Genomic DNA, 18834 nt, shown 5'->3' with positions numbered 1-18834 from the left:
TGCCTTGAACTTCCTGTGTCTTTAGCAGGAGTTTTGGAGGATGGAAGTAAAAAATCCCCCCCCCCTTCTCCTTCTCAGCAAGCAGCACTGGGTGCCCTTTGCTCGTCCCTCTCTTTCATCTCCTGGTCCTAAATCAATAAACAGCCACCGGAGAGGGCAGAGGGCAGGGGAGGGAGCTGTGTCTGGGACAACTCTTGTGGGAACAAGTTAATGACCGACCAAAATCAACAGACTCAGAGGGGAGTTCACAAGTGCAGAGTCTGGGAAGCAGATCCACTGGGGACCCAAGAGGATGAAGGGGCTGATTGCGCTATGCTTGGGCCTCCTGGCCCTGGCTGATGCTAGCCGGTCACCCATCCAGCAAAAGGCTCTGGACCTAGTGCTGGAGTTCTTCCACAGCAGAGACCTTGTACAGTCAACTTTCAAGGAACAAGCTGTGACCCAAGTTGCAGAAATGGTGAGTGTGCCACATGAGAGGGGAAATGTGTGTAGAGGGGAAGGCAGGGTATCATCCCAAATAACTAAACATAATGAAATCCCACCCACCTATCCCCAACGAAACCAGCCACGGGTGAGCAATCGTGCGTCAGTGTATCTGCCAATTTGTTTAGGATAAGCTTATGATGACATAGCCTATCTGTTAGTCTTAGAGGTGTCCCAAGACTCTTTGGGTCTGCCTTAACAGAAGAACGTGGCTCGTTTGAATCCCAGATTAGCTATTTTACTGACCAGAATCCCCTCCTTGCTGAGCATGAACACCAGGAATGAAACCCAAGTTCAAATCTCTCATCCATGCCGCACATTTATTATCTTGCATGCTGTTCCAGAAGCTGCTTCCACCCCAGCCATTTTCTTTGGAACTGGTATCCTTCATTCTCTTGGTTTTTACAGAGAATCTTGGCAATGGCTTTGCATTCCAGTCTGTTTCCATTTTGTCCCTAGTTTACTTTTAAAAAACGGTTTGTGGTCGTTTTTCTGACTTTGAACGGAATGGCGGCGCCAGCCTGATTAGTGAGGGCTAGCAGAGTAGCACTGATGCACCTGATGGCAGTCAGTTCATCATCATCATTGCTGTTTTGAATATTGCTTTTCCATGGTGAACCAAGCTCAAAGTAGCTCACAACATCAGAAAAGCTTACATAAAATAATTTACTAACAACTGCCGTCCTGGGCTCCTGCTGGGAGGAAGGATGGGATATAAATCAAATAATAAATAAATAACAATCACAAAGTGTAACAACATGTAAATAGTTGTATAAACATTAATGAAAACCTCATATTAATAAATATAGATAAAATTTAAACAATCCACTGATAATTCATAATAAGGCTTAACAAAAGAAGTTATAAACAATGGAATTCGTGGCAATGGGATGCAGCACTGGCCAGCAAATTGGATGGCTTTAAAAGAGGGTTAGATAAATTTGTGGAAGAGGACAAGGCTATCAATGGCTACTAGCCACAATGGCTATCTTCTGCATCCACTGTTGGAGGTAGTAGGTCTCTGAATGACAGGCCCTACTTGCAGATTTCCCCTATAACAGGCATCGGGTTGGCCACTGTGAGCACTGGATGCTAGAGCAGGTGGGCCCTTGGCTTGATCCAACAGCCAGGCTCTTCTTACGTTCTCATGCTATTTATCCTGCACGACCAAGGATGGGGAACATCTGTGGCCCTCCAGATGTTGCTGGACTACAATTTCAGTGTAATCTATTGGGGAAGAACCATTGCTCACTGGCACAGCAGGTTCGGTCCTTGGTGGCATCTCCAGATAGGCCTGTGAGATTCCTGCTTGAAACCCTTGAGAGCTACTGCCAGTCAGTGTAGACAATACTAAGCTAGATGGACCAATGCTCTGGCTCAGTATAAGGCGGCTTCTTGTGTTCCTTCTGCCTGCAGCGCTGATGCTCTGCTACTGAGGTATGGCCCTTCCCCCAAAGACTACAGGATCTGAGTCGAGTGACAAAGAGGATATAAAGGTCCGTACCTACAGTGAGAGAGCCAGTGTGGCGTAGTGGTTAAGGTGTTGGACTGCAACCTGGGAGACCAGGGTTCGAGTCCCCCCACAGCCACAAAGCTCACTGGGTGACCTCAGGCCAGTCACTGCCTCTCAGCCTCAGAGGAAGGCAATGGTAAACCACCTCTGAATACCGCTTGCCATGAAAACCCTGTTCATAGGGTCGCCATAAGTCGGGATCGAATTGAAGGCAGTCCAATTCATTTTCAAGCATGATTGCACGGAAGTAAATCCCACTAAACTCAATAAACATGCAAACGATCAAACTTGCCCTCCCCTCCTCCTCCCTCCTTTCCCCTCCCTCTTGGCCCTTCCCTTCCCCTTCCTTCACTTCTCCCTTCCCCTCCGTCATCCCCTTCCAATCCCCTCCTTTCTTCCCCTCCCCTCAGTCAGTTTTACCTATCCTAGGACTACAACCTGAGAGACCCCGGTTCGAATCCCCAGCCATGAAGCTCACTGGGTGACCTTGGGCCAGTCACTGCCTCTCAGCCTCAAAGGAAGGCAATGGTAAACCACCTCTGAATACCACTTACCATGAAAACCCTATTCATAAGTTGGGATCAACTTGAAGGCAGTCCATCCATCACCTGCAGTGATTGCTTTCTTCATTGAAAAGATTTGGGTCCATAGGACACCAGTTGAGCCCAAGTGAAGGGCATCATCAACTGAATGCTTTTATAGGAAAAGACTTTTGTGGATTCATTGCTTGGAAATCCTCAGTGACTCTCCAGTGGGACACTCTTCTTGTTGAGTTTGGCAGGGAGTTATTTTCCACAATGACCTTGGCTTTGCTTGCTTGCAGGGACTCCCAATGGGAACCTATGTCCAACTGGAGGTTGACCTTGTGCAGACTCTCTGCAGGAAACAGCAATGGAGGACGCAAAGTTGCCGGATCAAACTAGGCGGGGTGAGCCAGCAGGACCCATCCTATCAAAATCTGCCCATTAGAATGTTATCTTCATCCCCAACAGGGCCAGAATATTTTTTTTAAGTATTTGACTTTTCATTTTTTGGAAGTGCAAACTATCATAAACTAAAAAGCAGTAAGCCTACAGAAAAGGAATCCACAAGCACTATGAGGCTTATCCCGCACAGCAGTTGTGCTCACTAAAATCGTGGGGTCGCATGAGCAGCATCACTGTTGGAGACTGCCAGCGCAGCCCAGAGCTGGCCACCAGGTTTCCTGATGGCATCACTCATCCAATAGCCACAACCACGACATTCAAGATACTTCAGCCCAGGCTGGTCCTCTCCTTTGCCAGCCCACACAGCTGCCATGCACAAGGGCAGGCAGGCTGGCCTTTCCACCTAGCTGGCTTTCGCACTGAGTGAGTCTCGGGTGCCCTGGGGGAATAGGTACTCTACTACTGCCTCTAGCCCAACATCTGCCAACCTGGTGCCTTCCAGGGATTTTGGACTACAACTCCCATCAGCCCCAGCCAGCATGGAGAGTACCAGGTTCACAAAGGCTGCTTTAGTCCTTGTAGAACAAGGGTTACAAAGCAATATGTGCAGGGGTTTAGGGAGAAATGAGCCCCCTCTCACCTTCCAACGTTTTTAGTATGGGTGTGCACTGACCACAAGATTCGTTTTGGATCCTGACTTGGCACTTCAGAAAACATCCCAATTCAGCTTAGACAGATTCAGATGCTGCCCAATTCGCCTTTGGTCTGAATCTGAATCCTGATTCGGGGGGAAACAAAATGTTGTGCCTCCCAATTTACTATTGTGGGGAATTGTTTTTACAAGCTATAACGCTTTGTCTTTTTGACAGAAGTGGATGGAATTTGCTGGCATGCTAGCCCCTTCTGAGGAGAAGAGTACTCCCAAATTTCAGGAGGGCAGTTGCAGTGGTTTTCCTGCAAAAGTAATTTTTAAAGTTGTGGGTGTGGTTTAAAAAGGATTGACTTAGGGTTGTATCCACCCACAGAAGACCCATACAGAGAGGTGCCCCTAGGTAAGAAACCTGCCAAATTTCAGGATAGGTACAGGAGGGGTTGTGCTAGGCTTCTTTACAGTTGATTGGGCGGGGGGAGAGAAAACTAAAAGCAATTTGTTTCCTGCTGTATGGTTTTGTGGGCAACAATTTACTTTAGCATGAAAATGGCATTCATCCTAGAGGTGCCACTAGGAAATTAACCTGCAATGTTTGTGAAGTATAGGTGCAGGGGCTAGGGAGTTACACAGCTTCGGGCTTGGATTCACTTCAATTAGCACCCAAAGTCACAGAAACTATGTGCAAAGCTAATTTGACCAGAGTGAATGGGTGGGCATGTGGTTCAGAAGTGGAAAAACCTGAATGTCCAATATTTTCCTAGCAAGCCGTGCTAGGACTGATTAGAAGCTAGACCTGTCAGTCACAAAAGAGTTCCCCCTCTCCCTACCCTGATGTTTTTCCATAAAAGGTTTGGGAGAAAGGTTTCAATCTTTGGAGACATCCTCTCTGTGAATTTTTTTTAAATTCCCTATTTCTGAATAGCTTTGGGAGGTCCCTGTTTCAGTTTGGGGTGTTTCAGAAGGATACTGCTACAGCTCAAACAAGCTCCCAAATCTTTCTGAATTGTCCTGATTGGGCTTGGCATTTGGGATTTGTCCAACTCCAACACACACGTCTAGTTTTTAGCCAGTGTGTAGAGACACAGCTGTGATTGACAGTGCTATAGAGAAAACATTATCAGGAACATTTCTATAGACAATTACTTCCCGGACCTTTTTGAAGCCCCTTTTTGGTCTTTCCTTAATCTCTTGCAGGAGAATATGCTTAGCTAGCTTAATGGTTGGTAACAGATGCCAGCAAGGAAGACTGAGGACAGTGAGATGCCAAACTCCTTCTCTCCAAACTGTGGTCCCCAGAGGGAAGTCATGACAGCTGTGACTGTCAAGGCGTGCTAAGCCATTTTCAAAAGTGCTTCGTCAGTCTTCTTAACGTGGTGTAGCAGATGGAAGAGAAGAGCCATTTTCAAACTGAATTTAGTTTAACCAACTTTGTTTTGTTCATGTTAGAAATTTGGGGAAACCCAAAATCTTATTTTGGCCTTTCTTGTGAAATCTGCCACATTTTCTCTCTCTCCCTCTCTCTTCTCCATCCAGAGGAAACAGAAGTGCCTCGCTTGCTTCAAGTTTGGCTCCAGTAACTCTGAGAACATTTTGGACCAATCACTGCGGTGCCTGTCAGAGCAGAACCCAATCTTCCAGGTGGGATGGTTGCTTCTACCACCTGCACCTCAGTCCTTCCTTGGCAGAGACCCACCTCCGTCCTGCCTCCTCTCCCCTCCCACTCCCAAGGTCTGGGCTAGTGAGAGGAGGCTAGGCAGCTGGAATATTTTGGGACGATTGTCCTAGCATCTTTGAGATCTTATAAAGTACATGGCCATGGCTTATTGGACACTTTAGTTCATCCAGAGCAGATCCACATTCATGCTTTGAAAAAGATATACCATCAGAGATATGAATCTGAGGCTCAGATGCTCTTCCACAAAGTCAGTTTTTCATGATGGCCCTGCAGGCCCTCATCTAGAAATTCAGAACAACACTCCTGCAGGCACTCCTTGGCCCCATGGGCCAAGCTTGCTAGAGAAAGCCATGCCCTCAGATGAGCAGCCAACCTAATCCTCTCAACTTACTGCTTTTGTGCTGGGGAGCTGGCTGTGCTTACTCAGTGGTGACAGAACTGCACACTGTTCGCACTCAGAGGAAGGATGGATGAATCCATCACAGCTGGCTTCTCTCAGTTCGTCATTTTTCCAATCTTAGGTTCAGCTTGCCACATTTCTGCCTCTATTTGCAAAAAAAAAAAAAATTCATAGAAAGGTAGAGTTGGAAGGGGCCTATAAGGCCATCCAGCCCAACCTCCTGCACAATGCAGGAATCCAAATCAAAGCATTTCCGACAGATGGCTGTCCAGCTGCCTCTTGAATGCCTCCAGTGTTGGAGAGCCCACTACCTCTCTAGGTCATTGGTTCCATTGTCATATGGCTCTAACAGTTAGGAAGTTTTTTCTGATGTCCAGTCGAAATCTGGCTTCCTGCAACTTGAGCCCATTATTCTGTGTCCTGCATGGAATTAACAGCCTTCACAAACATTTGTCAGCGTTTTAGTGTGCAGTTGACCTAACAGATACATTTTTGCAAGCAATTTTCACTAATATAACACATTTATGTGTTATTTGCACCAATATATGTATTTATATGCTCATTTTCACCTAATATGTGCATTTTTGTACACAGGAAGCAGATTTTTTTAAAGTAATATTTTTCATATTTGTAATCATAAAAACTCCAGAGGACAAGGACCAGCTTCAAAGAGGGATTCACCTATTCTTTCACATATATATAGAAGAGTGGCTGCCTCAGCTAAGGTAATACCTGAAATATACAAGGGCATCGTCTTAAGAACAAAGGTCACTTCCAGATGACCTTTTTATTGAGCATTCATCCTGATTTTTTTGCAGGGAGGTTAGACAATGTTGGGCATCAAGCAAATCTTATTCATACTTTCCAGTGCATTTTCCCATCACTTCCGTTATCATAAACGTTCAATTTTTAAGGGAAGTGGGTTTGGTACACATGAACTCAAAATCAACTTTAATGTCACAGCCTGAATTTGCCAGATTCAATAACTGAATCTCACCTGAAAATAGCAACATGAAATTGCTCAAATAATTTTGATACCCCCCCCCGAATTCTTGTTTTACTCAGATGCAAAATTATGCAGTGGTAATAGATTGAGAAAAACAGAAGGGAGTAGAAAAAGAAGAAGGCCAAACAAGAGATGGATTGATTCCATAAAGGAAGCCACAGACCTGAACTTACAAGATCTGAACAGGGTGGTTCATGACAGATGCTCTTGGAGGTCGCTGATTCATAGGGTCGCCATAAGTCGTAGTCGACTTGAAGGCACATACCAACAACAATAATAGATTGATTAATTAATTGATTAATCGATTGATTGAAACTTATACAATGAATATACCAAGATTTTTGAATTGGGCTGCAGCCTTAATAGCAAGGTAGTTGAGGCAGCTACCACCATTAGATTCATATCAAAAGTATGTTTTCCATCATTCCTCTGGTTTCTTTGATTTATTTCTTCAAGCTTGTATTTTCAATGACCGCAAGTCCTTCAACAAAACATGGAAGCATTTTTATTTCCAAGTGCACTTGCGAAGCTTAAGAAGGGGAGTTCTGTCTTGAAAGAAATAAATGAAGTCTCTGCTGTGTGACAGTCGTAGACACTCTGTGGAGAAAATGGGGTGATACTGCACAAGTTACCTTTCCTAGGGGGCTTCAGATGACACAGTGGTTGCATGTCTCTCCTCCTTTAGATTTGGAGCTCATAGCACCCCTTTGCCCTTCTGATTGCCCCCATAGGAGGCAAAGAGGAAGCAAAATCAGGACTGTGAGGCTGTCAAAGAGGCAAATGAGGAGCACTACCAGCCTGGCCAGTTCGCCTTTTCCAAGGCACTCCCGCTTTCTTGAGGATCTCCATGGTAAGTGTTCTGCTACTCAGCTATGCCCATATTTATTTCCTGTTAGCTGCATTTATTAGTTGCCTAATCACCAATATATTCTTGAGGCAGAACACAATGATAGTATAAAACATAACTGAAAAACACAACCAGCGCAACAACTGAACAATAAAGCAAATAAAACCAACCTGGCATTGGAAACAAACACCTCAACCACCAGGAAACAGTTAATCTAAGATACCAACCAGCCCCCCCCCCAAAAGCTAAAAACAGACTGACTGCCATCAGTCTGTTGAGACTAAAATAAATGAGGTTAAATAATGATAAAATAGTATCAAAGGATGATCAAAGCTGTTCAAAGGCCTGGGAGATTTAAAAAAAACCTCATTGGCTGGTGCCAAAATTATTATTATTATTATTATTATTATTATTATTATTATTATTATTATTATTATTATTATTATTATTATTATTAACTAGTCGCTTTCCTTGCAAAGCAACCCAAAGTGACTTACAAACATTATAAACATTAAAACCAACAATAACAAGCAAACCCATTAAAAGCAACAATATAAAAACACATCAGTACAGATAAAGACAGGTCTTGCATATTAGAAGCCACTGGTAACCTGAAGCCTTCAAGTGAAGAGTCAAAAGCCTGGGTAAAAAGGACATTTTTTACATGGCGCCTAAAAACAGATAACGATGGCACCAGGCGTACCTCCCTGGGGAGAGCATTCCAAAGGGGGAGCAGCACTGAAAAGGCCCATGCTTGTGTTGCCACCCTCCACACCTCCCTCGAAGGGGGCACGCAGAAAAGGGCAGAATAGGCATTATATGTTCTGATCATCCTGTCCCTTTCAACAGTCTGGCTCCTGGCAATCACTTTTCCTGCTGTGGCACCTGGTGCTTTCATCTGACTCCACTCTGGGTGGACCTATGTTGCAAGGTCCACAGAGAGGCTCCAAAAACACGACCCACCAGGTCAAAATCCCTCCAGAGTCCTCCTCCTCCTCTTCCGTCCCAATAACCATCTTTCCTCTCCTTCTCCCCACATTGAACGGGCTATTCTCTGACAATCAAGAAAAATGCCATCTTCCTCCTTCTGGAGACACATAGAACACCCACCAGTTTGGGTCTCGGTGCCAAGGGAGTGGAACCGGTGGTGGTGGTCCAAGGGCAGCCTTCTCTCTGCTAAGCTTGACTTTTGTTCCTTCTCTTTTTATTCCCATAATAAAAGTGGAAATGGAGTCTCTGCAGTGTATGCTTATTTCAGAGAGGAGTTGTTGGGGTGAGGGGGCTCATCCACCCACACTTGAGCACAGGTCCCCATTGCCATGGCATTCTGGCCCCTGAGCTGTGGGCAGCCATGCCCTGGTGTGTTCCAGATCTGGTCGAGCCCTTGAGATCAAATCCCAGGGGCACTTGCCTCAACTATGGCAATGTGGAGGAGGCACCCAGAGGCAGCCTAGCAGCTCAAGGGCTGAGTGGATGTCTTCTGTAGTCCCTCTAGGGTGAGGGAGCCAATCACAAGCCTTTTGTTCTTCACCAGGCTATGGAGACAGTTGCAAAAGGGAATTAAAAAGTGACAGGCGTTAAAAAAATGAAAATGGGACAACAGGATCCTGGTCATATAACGTGTTGATGCTATGCTGCTGAGCATACAATAACAGGCAGCAAAATATGAATTTGCTGAGGATAGCAAACTACTGGGCTGACCATAGGCTGTCCTGTTGAGCATCCTAAGAACTTCTGCTTTCAGTTTTAAAGCTCTGTATATGTGTAGATTTATTTCATGTTAGACAAATTTGCAGAGCTTGGAAAAGTTACTTTTTTGAACTATAACTACCATCAGCCCAATCCAGTGGCCATGCTGGCTGGGGCTGATGGGAGTTGTAGTTCAAAAAAAGTAACTTTTCCAAGCTCTGCAATTTAATGCAAAGCTAAATAAATATATGCAATTATATTGGTTTGTGTAATCTATTCTGGTTGCAGAACTTCTAGATCAGTTTAAAGGTGTGCGTGTAATGCCTGGTGGAAGCTCAAAACCTGGGGGTGCAAGGTGGGGAAAGGCAAAGGGTTGAACAGACTTTCTTTTTTCGGAGGGGGGGCTTATGGCTTCATGGCTATTCATAGCTCCTTCTCCCTCTTCATAATTGACAGAAGTAGATATGCCAAAGAAAGACAGATGGAAATTTGCTTAAATTGCAGGCTACCATTGCTTATTAGAATATGGGGATTGCCTTGGTGAAGAAATGATCAGGAAGAAAGGCCTTTGCAGATTGGGCTTGGCAGGCATCAACCTCCCAAAGGGGCTCAGCTGGCAAGGAAGGGCATCCCTCTGTGGGGCATCCCTGAATCTGGAGTGGCAGCGCATGAGCTGTGGGAGAATGCAGGCGGTACACAACAAAGGCAGCCCTACACCCAACGAAGAGGCAGGAAGGCAAGGGAGGCAATCAAGGTTTATTTCATAGGCAACACTTGCACAGAGTTCCCGTGCCACTTGACAGAACATGCAATCCCAGGAATAACATATGGAGCACCAAACCCCAAGCACTGGCTCAACTCCTGCCTCCAGATACCGCCAGTCTTTCTGTGCCCCCTCTTCAAAGTCGTGGGCTGCAACCCTCTTCCCCTTGGATAGCCTGTGGTTAAGGCATTACCTTTCTTCTTCTAGGACCTTTTCAGCCCATCTCCTCTGGCCGTATCTAGTACCCCACACATGCACAGACATTAACACTCAGGGCCTTCTCAAATCAACTCCCCTCTTTACGATCAAACCACTTTCCCTGAAGCCACAGAACCACGTGATATGTCCATTCTTACAATTACAAAGCTACCATATTGATGGGAAGGAGGGCAGTGTGACCCAGGCATCATAGCCGAGGTCTGGAGGGGCTTTGGTGAAGTGCATGAGCTGGAGAAGTTGGCTGAAGCCAAAGCCTGTGGACACAGTGAGGAGATGGTGATGCTCCTTCACAGGACATTGATTAATGCAAAATAGGGTTGCCAGGTTCATGGCCTGAGACTGATCCTATATCTTTAGGAGAAGAGAAAGTCAGCCAAGTGCAGGTGTTCTTGCAATGCTGTAATGGGAAAAACCACAAGGTGGAATTCTCCCTTCCCCCTACACAACTTTTAAAGATAAAGAAGACCTCTTGGTTGCCAGGCCCAGTCTCCCAGAGGTCTTCTGTATCTTTAAAAGTTGTACAGGGGGAAGGGAGAATTCCACCTTGTGGTTTTTCCCATTACAATGTTGCAAGAACACCTGCCCTTGGCCAACTTTCTCGTCTCCTAAAGATACAGGATCAGTCTCAGGCCCTGAACCTGGCACCCCTAATGCAAAATGAAGAGGATTATCTGTCTGAGCAGTGTCATTGTAATACAATGAGAAACAACAGAGTGAACAGGAATACATCTGGCTCAGTCCTATTGCTATCTGACAGGCAGCCACAGGGGAAATTCCTTGAGTGATCTCTGGTCAGTTCAGCCCCTTGGGTGGACCAGTCAGACAGTATGGAAGCTGCCAATCAGAATAAAGTCTGCAGAGCAAACTGGCGTCACTGCACAGACGAACATGGGTGCTGCTTCACTTGTGGTTCATCCTCCCGGCCAATCCAAATGGTTCTCAACCAGCCCCGTAGTTTTCACATTTTGGTGTGGTTTACACAAACGTCACTGTGTTGACAACTACAGTACGGTGAAGGAAGCACTCTTGTGAGTATTCTGACATATCAACACCAAAATATCCACACATGCTGGAAAATTGTCAGCAATGAGGTTTAGTCAGGAGGATGGAGGGACTTGGTGGTCTAAAAAACATGGCAGAGAATCAAGGAAGTTGCTTCCCTGTGCTGAAACCGCTTCAATTTGCCTGGATAAGTCAAGTCACAATGGTTTCACCATGTGAAAAAAAATGACCGTGAGAATCTCCTCAGGATAAGGTCTGAGAGGTACTGTACTGTGGCCCAAAAAGCCAGAGAGAATCAAAGCATCCTTGAGGGGAAATGAAAAGTGATCCAAGATCTCACCCACCACAGCCATTAGCTGGCCCAATAGTTGATTCCCAGCAGCCTTGGCCAACCTGATGGCCTTCAGATATTTTGGACCACAGCTCCCATCAGCCCTAGCCAGCCAGCCAAAAACATCAAGGCTGCTACCCAGGGACCTAAATAAATAGGTGGGCAGCACCACAACTGTTAGTCCCATTTTAAAACCTAGCATACACGTCGTACAGAAGTAGCCCGAAAGCTCCAGATGCTAGTTCAGCTATCATTTGATGCTCTGAATTTGCTAATCCTGCCTAGGAACCCCTTTGCCTGAAAGCTACCTTCTGATTCTCTTTGACTTTAAGCTCAGGTCTCTGAGCTCCTACAAGCTTTCACAGGGGGTGGAGCATAGTAAGACTGTCTGGGTACTCTGGACTCCCAGAGGGGAAGTGCTGTGTTGGAAAAAAGGGGGAAAGGGGGTCAGCAAAGGCTGTGGACCCACCTTGTACTAACACACATTGCTTTTGGAGAGCTGAGGCCAGGGTGAAACAAAGGAATGACAGGCCCAGGAGGAAGACAATGATATCAAAGGACAGGACCCAATTGGACAACATTAAGGGAAGGGCATCTATGTGTAGGGCTGCTCAAAACACGTAAGAGCTTGAGTCCGGACGGATGTTTAGGGCCCGCTCCACCTGGGAAATGGTGTCATCAGCTCGCTTGCTCAGATCCCGGCACTCCTGGAGAACCTCATTGAACTGCTTGTAGGCTTCTTCCACGATGGAGCTCCTCCTGACTGGCCGGACATCCCAGTATCCCTCCTCTACCCAGGGTTTGCTCAAGCCACTGAGCTCACTGACCCCAGTGATGTGGAAGCGTTTGAGGGAGTTGTCAAGGTCCTTGCAGAGCTGGTAGAGCTCGCTGCCGCACCCGGAGACCCTCTCACCATCAATCACTTTCACTCCAGGGAACATCTCTGCCATGGCGACGCGGTACCCTGGGGTGGCACAGAAGGGGTTGCTGAGGCGCCCCATGGGGTTGCTGAAGCGCAGGTTCTCCAGGTGCCGCAGGCCCATCAAGCACTGCAACTGCTGCAGGCTGCTCAGCAAGTTGCCAGCAGCATTGAGGCTTTGCAGGTTTTCACAGCCGCTGAGAGGCTCCAGGCTGACAATACGGTTGGAGGAGATATTGAGGACGGCCAAAGCCTTGAGGGAGGAGAGGGGGCCTAGGTGGGTGATGGTGTTGCCTGACAGGTCCAGCCACTCTAGGCTAGTGCACTCCCCGAGGCAGCCAAGGTCCACAATGCCCAGACCTCTAAGCTTCAGCAGTAAGATGGACTCCAGGTCAAACTCGCCTGTCTTGGCTTTCAGAAGCTGGGAAGTAATCTTCACACTCTCAGCCTCCTCACCCTTCTCCATCCTGGGTTCCATTTTCGGCGAGGCAAACTGCACCACCAAGAAGGTAGCACCCCCCCTCCCCCCAGTAAAAAGGTCTTCACTCACTTAGCCCCCTAGCACCCTTGCTCATCTCACAACCGATGTAACTGTTGCCGCTGGGAGTGAAAGCAAGGCAGGTAAGATCCTCTGTAGAGTGAATCTGAGGGGTGCCCACAGCTTCTTCCACTCCAGATGGGTACCGTTATGGGGAATGTGGGCACTGGTCATCAGAGCTCCTGGAAGGGGAGGAAAAGGATGCAGAATCAAGATGGGATCAAAGCTTAGTAACCACCCAGCCCTCAGCTCAGCCCTGCCCAAGATGAGCAGCTGATCACCCCATGCATGGAATGAGGAACACATTATTTGCCGGGTCGAGAAAGTGCTGACATGCTTGTGGCTTGGGATAGGGGGTGTATGATGGAAAGAATGACAAGAAGAGAAGGCTGGGATGCATTTAAAACACAGCATTCGGCACTTTAAAGGAGACCTAAAATTCCAGCGTCTTTTGACAAGGGAAACCAACAGTAATAATAAATAAATAGTCTTTTCTCTCTCAAGGCATGGACCTAGATATCTGGGATAGGGGCCGATGCTCGCACCCTTAATCCAGGGCAAGTCTCCAGCTCTACATTGGATCATGCATAGTGTCTAGATTGGGAGCTCCTGCACAACAAACCCACTTCCCCAAAATATCTGACTTTTTTGTGATAAGGAAAGTGGTGTGAAAATGCACTGGAACGCCTGTGATAGCATTTGCTTTGATAAAATGTTGGGCCTTTCCTGATGGCCTGTTTATTGAGCATTCATCCTGATTTGTTTGAGGGGAGGCTAGACAATGCTGCATTAAAGCAAGTGCTATCCCACACTTTCCTGTATGTTTCCTTATCGCAAAATGTCAGATCTCTGCCCAGCTCCACAGCCGAGCCAGCACAGATGAAAATATGTTTTTATTGGCAAATAATTCTTTCTTTCTTTCTTTCTTTCTTTCTTTCTTTTTGGTAGCAGGTTTATAATCAAAACCTTTGCAGTCGTCACTAGGTTTGCCCTCACAAGCAAGGTCAGCTCAGTGCCTGTTTTGAATCCACTGTGCTTCCATTAAGTGCTACAGGGGCAAATCCCTACCATCAAACTGACACGTTAAGAATGTGGATTCAGTTGGATCAGTGCAGTACACAGGAGAAAGATGGTGCAATTTTTCAGCTGAGAATTCAATCCACCTCTACTGTGTCAACACAAACTTGATATAAGTGGTGGTAAATATGGGTTCTGGTTGCTGCTGCATATACCGTGTGCAATACAGATTGTGTGGTTACTTCAACCTGTGCTCGGTTTGGCTGGTAATCCAAGCACAAGCTGAAGTACCCACACCAGTGAGTCTACCAGGTGACTAGTCTACCAGGTGAACAGGGTACTGGGGTGCAACCATGGATCACACACAACTTCATCCATGCCCCAAAACACATTTCTGTTCCAAACAATTCCTTATTATATGCAATTCTGCAAACTACATGCAGCGCTGCACTGAATGCATCTTCTCAGCATGTCATCTGATGTGTGGAAATTGACCTCAAAAGAAACACCACCATGTGGAACACACATGCACACTCACTGCCAAAAGCACTCGCTTCATCTGGATCCAAAATTCCTGGCAGGTTTACCATTAGCCACTACCAAATAAGATTTCCCTCCAAACCAGACCACCTAAGCAAGCATATGTGGGAAAATGGAGCACACAATAGCTCAGTAACACAGAGAGACTTCCTCGCACTCAGTCTGTGCGATTGTCTCACATGAAAACAGACCGGGTTAGTTATGTGCTTCTTCCACAGAATGAGAAAGAGAGAAGGCGATATTTTCTTGTGGGCCAACTACAGCTGTTCTCAACAATTTTCACAAATAAAAGCAGCTATAGTAACAACAGCAATAACACTTGCACAACACTCTCCCTCTCCTACACAATCTGTTGCCACTCACTGCTGAATGGGTGCAATCCTATCCACGTCTACCTGGGGGAAAGCCCCACTGAACATAGCAAGACTTACTTGCGGTGCTTGCGGGCTTCCCCCAGGCACCTGGTTGGCCACTGTGAGAACAGGATGCTGGACTAGATGGGCCACTGGCCTGATCCAGCAGGCTCTTCTTATGTTCTTATGTTCTTACTTCTGAGTAAATGTAATGCTGGGAAAAACAGAAAGGAGTAGAAAAAGAGGAAGGCCAAGCAAGAGATGGATCGATTCCATAAAGGAAGCCACAGACCTGAACTTACAAGATCTGAACAGGGTGGTCCGGGACAGATGCTGTTGGAGGTCACTGATTCATAGGGTCACCATAAGTCATAATTGACTTGAAGGCACATAACAACAAAAAGTTGACAATGAGGACATTGAACTTGTCAAGGATTATCAATACCTCGGCATAGTAATAAACCAAAATGGAGACAATTGTCATGAAATCAGAAGAAGGCTAGGACTGGGGAGGGCTGCTATGAGAGAACTAGAAAAGGTCCTCAAATGCAAAGATGTGTCACTGAACACTAAAGTCAGGATCATTCAGACCATGGTATTCTCGATCTCTATGTATGGATGTGGAAGTTGGACAGTGAAAAAGGCGGATAAGAGAAAAATCAACTCATTTGAAATGTGGTTTTGGAAGAGAGCTTTGCGCATACCATGGACTACGAAAAAGACCAATAATTGGGTGTCTGAACAAATTAAACTAGAACTATCACTAGAAGCTAAAATGATGAAACTGAAGTTATCATACTTTGGACACATCATGAGAAGACACGATTCACTAGAAAAGACAACAATGCTGGGGAAAACAGAAGGGAGTAGAAAAAGAGGAAGGCCAAACAAGAGATGGATTGATTCCATAAAGGAAGCCGCAGACCTGAACTTACAAGGTTTGAACAGGGTGGTTCAGGACAGATGCTATTGGAGGTCGCTGATCCATAGGGTCACCATAAGTCGTAGTCGATTTGCAGGCACATAACAACAACAACAAATGTATCTGGGATTGGGCTGCAACTGTCGCCCTTTCCTTCAACGTCCACAACCACACATATTATTTTGCAAAGATCCTTGGATGCTGTTAGGGTCCTCATGCACACACCCCACATCACATTTATGTCCATATACACTCTCAAATGCACACCTATTCACTCACACACACCAGGGTCTTCTCCCACTAGGATGGCCAATGCAAAAGGGAAGGGCCCAGCAACCGCAAGTGCAGGAGGAGACGCGTCTCCTTTTGCATCTGACCCACCCCATCTCCCAATTTCAGTCGCCGGCCTGCCCAGGGCCCTGCACGTATCCATGGCAACATGGACCAGAGCTGCATCCTGAGGATTCCCCCACCATGCAGGGCCTGGCTTTGGTATCTGGGGGGGCGATGAGTCCCCCCATTCCTTCCTTCCCCCCTCCCCTTTCTCCAGCATGGTCCCCTCACCCCTGCAAGGCCAGGGCTGCCTCCTCCTCCTCCTCCTCCTCGCCTTCTGCTCTTCCCGCGCCCTCCCTGCTTCGGAACCAAGCAGGCCGCGTTGCCATGGCGACAGGCCCGGGTAGCGGCTGCCGAGGCCCGGCCTGGACGCCCTTCAAGGAGCGGCGCGAGTTGGCAACGGGGGGGGGGAGGGAGGAGGAGGAGGAGGAGGGAGGAGGTGGAGGTCCTTCCCAGGAGAAGCCGCCTCGAGTCGGAACTGTGACGCACGTGCTCTGCTGCACGCGGGCGGCTGATTTGCAGCACCCCCCCCAAAAAAAAACTGTGGCCTTTTTGTGGATCTCTCTGTATTAAACTGGTTTTTTTTTAGGGGGGGTTGCTTCTTTTCTCTCTGATCTTGCATTTTATTGTATCACAGCAGCTGGAATTCTAGGGAGCGCACATTGCAATACAGCAAAACAGGAGAGAAGAAATAAAAGAGCCATGGAAATTCATGCAGCACAATGCAATGGCTACAAGGGGCGGAAAAGCCTTCAAGTGGGCCTGCGAGGGCGCCTCCGCAATTCCCAAGAGGGGGGGGGAAGAGATTGGGAGCCCCTGGTTCAGAGGCTTGGGTCTTTGCAATGTAGGCAGGTGGGAGCTCAAGACTTCTGCAAGCAGAGAGAAGCTGTTCAAAGTTCAGGGGTGCACTTATTTATTTATTGCACTTGCGTATTAGGCAGGCACCTAATATATTTATTTAATTATTGTACTTAAATATTAGGCAGGCACCATCTCTGTTATCTTTTCGGGGCCTATTGAAGACTTTCCTCTTTCAACAAGCCTCTTAAGTTGAGACCTTATCCCAGTCTCCTTCTGTGTTGGAATTGCTTTTTAATATGCTTTTAAACATTTTTTTAAACTATGTTTTTTAGCCTTTTTTAAGACGTCTTCAAAGCTTTTTTTAAAAAAATGTTTTTAAAGTTGCTTTTTAAGATGTTTTTATGATGTTTTAAAGTGTTTTTAGTGCTTTTGTTTGCCTCCCTGGGCTCTTGCTGGGAGGGAGGGATATAAATCAAATAATAAATAAATAAATAATATCCCACTTTTCCTCCAAAGAGCTCAAAGTGGCGTACAACGTCGTCGTCCTCCTCCTAATGTAATCCCCACAACAACCCTGTGAGGTAGGTTAGGCTGAGAGGCAGTGACTGGCCCAAGGTCACCCAAGTGTGCATCATGGATGAATGGGGATTTGAACCCTGGTCTCCCAGGTCGTAGTCCAACATTCTAACCACTACAGCATATCGGCTTAATTTGCACTGAAGCATCATAACCTGACTTCAAAAGATAAATCTCATGGCTCCTCTACAGTGAGTCAGACCATGTTGATCCATCGAAGCTTGGTATTGTCTACACTGACTGGCAGTGGTTGCCCAAGATTTCAGGCAGGAACCTCAGTCCTACCCGAAGATGCCAAGGAGTGACCTTGAGACCTCTGCATGCAGAACAGATTATTTATCCGTGAGCCAAAGCCCTTCGCTTTTCCCACCCCTATTCATTGTCACACCCTCCAAACATATCAGATGAAATTAGGTGTAGTGACTGCACATTATTAAACAATGGCATAGTTTCTCATAGTACAATAACAAAGAGTGAAAAGAAGTCATAAAGTTGGAGTCTAACATACCTCACTAGTTTTTACAAATAGTGGGCATCTCTCTCTGTCATCACCACCAACACCACTTGCCTATGCATCTAGAATATACATGCCATGAATCTGTGAGCCCCAGTACCACGGTAGAGCTATCAACTGACAAAGACTTCGGTTTGAGACCCCTGCCCCTATACATATGGCATAACCACTGGGAAAATGTCCTGCACAGTTGCCTTGGTAGATATGCAAGAGAGAAAAGGCAGTTATGTGTTAGTTGAGCTCCAGATGTGCTTGGGATGTTGCTTTTTGGAATTGATGTTGCTGTGACTCTGGCACTGCCTGCTGTGCGCTTGTTTCTGTAGCCTGATAAAATCTGCTAAGCTGTGCATATGCAAATGGGTACAGCATTACAAGAGAGACAAGAGAAAGTCTCCAGTATTCTCTCCTCCAAAAAGAAAGCTGACCTGGAAATTCTTGGGGAAGTGAAATCTTATCATTTGCACAAACATGCTAAAACAAAACCACAAATATTGTGTAGGCAGATAAATGGGACATAAAATTCCCTGGGGTCTTGCGTATGTCCTTAGGACAAGACTTCACTCCTATGCTGAGAGGTTTGATTGCAAGGAAGGGAAAGTTTTGTTTGCCCAGTTCTGCCCTATTGCTAAAGGGCTCAAAAATTATCTTCACCTACACTGCTGTGTGTGTGTAAGAGAGAGAGAAGGGGGGTATCCATGCTGTCTTCCTTAGCTTACCATAGCATTAAAACCTTGCAAGCTAATTTATTATTATTATTATAGAACACCCAAGAAAAAAGTGTGTCCCAATTTGTTTATTTTTCTGCCAGTTTTGAA

The 18834-nt window shown here is 46.3% G+C and overlaps 2 protein-coding genes across 4 annotated transcripts; one reads left to right on the top strand and one right to left on the bottom strand.

The window, feature by feature from the left end:
* The first annotated feature begins 247 nt into the window (after positions 1-247).
* Positions 248-8734, top strand: RARRES2 (retinoic acid receptor responder 2). Of its 2 annotated transcripts, XM_061587290.1 has the most exons (6): positions 248-457; positions 2820-2924; positions 5108-5212; positions 6244-6374; positions 7387-7505; positions 8569-8734. In XM_061587290.1, the coding sequence occupies exons 1-6, from the start codon at positions 293-295 to the stop codon at positions 8601-8603; spliced, it is 660 nt and encodes a 219-aa protein (XP_061443274.1). In that variant the 5' UTR covers positions 248-292; the 3' UTR covers positions 8604-8734. The 2 variants fall into 2 exon arrangements, with proteins under 2 accessions (XP_061443274.1, XP_061443275.1); XM_061587291.1 differs by lacking the exon at positions 6244-6374 and having other exon boundaries at positions 255-457.
* A 1999-nt stretch (positions 8735-10733) lies between these two features.
* LRRC61 (leucine rich repeat containing 61) lies at positions 10734-16668 on the bottom strand. 2 transcript variants are annotated; one of them, XM_061587538.1, is made up of 2 exons: positions 16360-16668; positions 10734-13145 (listed from the first exon to the last, which is right to left on the bottom strand). In XM_061587538.1, the coding sequence occupies exon 2, from the start codon at positions 12901-12903 to the stop codon at positions 12118-12120; it is 786 nt and encodes a 261-aa protein (XP_061443522.1). In that variant the 5' UTR covers positions 12904-13145; positions 16360-16668; the 3' UTR covers positions 10734-12117. The 2 variants fall into 2 exon arrangements, with proteins under 2 accessions (XP_061443522.1, XP_061443523.1); XM_061587539.1 differs by lacking the exon at positions 16360-16668 and adding an exon at positions 16081-16101.
* Between the last annotated feature and the right edge of the window lie 2166 nt (positions 16669-18834).

The sequence above is a fragment of the Rhineura floridana genome, chromosome 10 (genome assembly GCF_030035675.1).
Source record: "Rhineura floridana isolate rRhiFlo1 chromosome 10, rRhiFlo1.hap2, whole genome shotgun sequence".
NCBI classification, from domain to species: domain Eukaryota; kingdom Metazoa; phylum Chordata; class Lepidosauria; order Squamata; family Rhineuridae; genus Rhineura; species Rhineura floridana.
This window is presented reverse-complemented; position numbering and strand designations above follow the sequence as displayed.

Coding starts and splice junctions, on each gene's coding strand:
- RARRES2 (XM_061587290.1), top strand. CDS start 293: ATGAAGGGGCTGATTGCGCTATGCTTGGGCCTCCTGGCCCTGGCTGAT. Junction 2,925..5,107: donor GCCGGATCAAACTAGGCGGG/GTGAGCCAGCAG, acceptor TTCTCCATCCAG/AGGAAACAGAAGTGCCTCGC. Junction 6,375..7,386: donor GAGTGGCTGCCTCAGCTAAG/GTAATACCTGAA, acceptor TTGCCCCCATAG/GAGGCAAAGAGGAAGCAAAA.
- LRRC61 (XM_061587538.1), bottom strand. CDS start 12,903: ATGGAACCCAGGATGGAGAAGGGTGAGGAGGCTGAGAGTGTGAAGATT.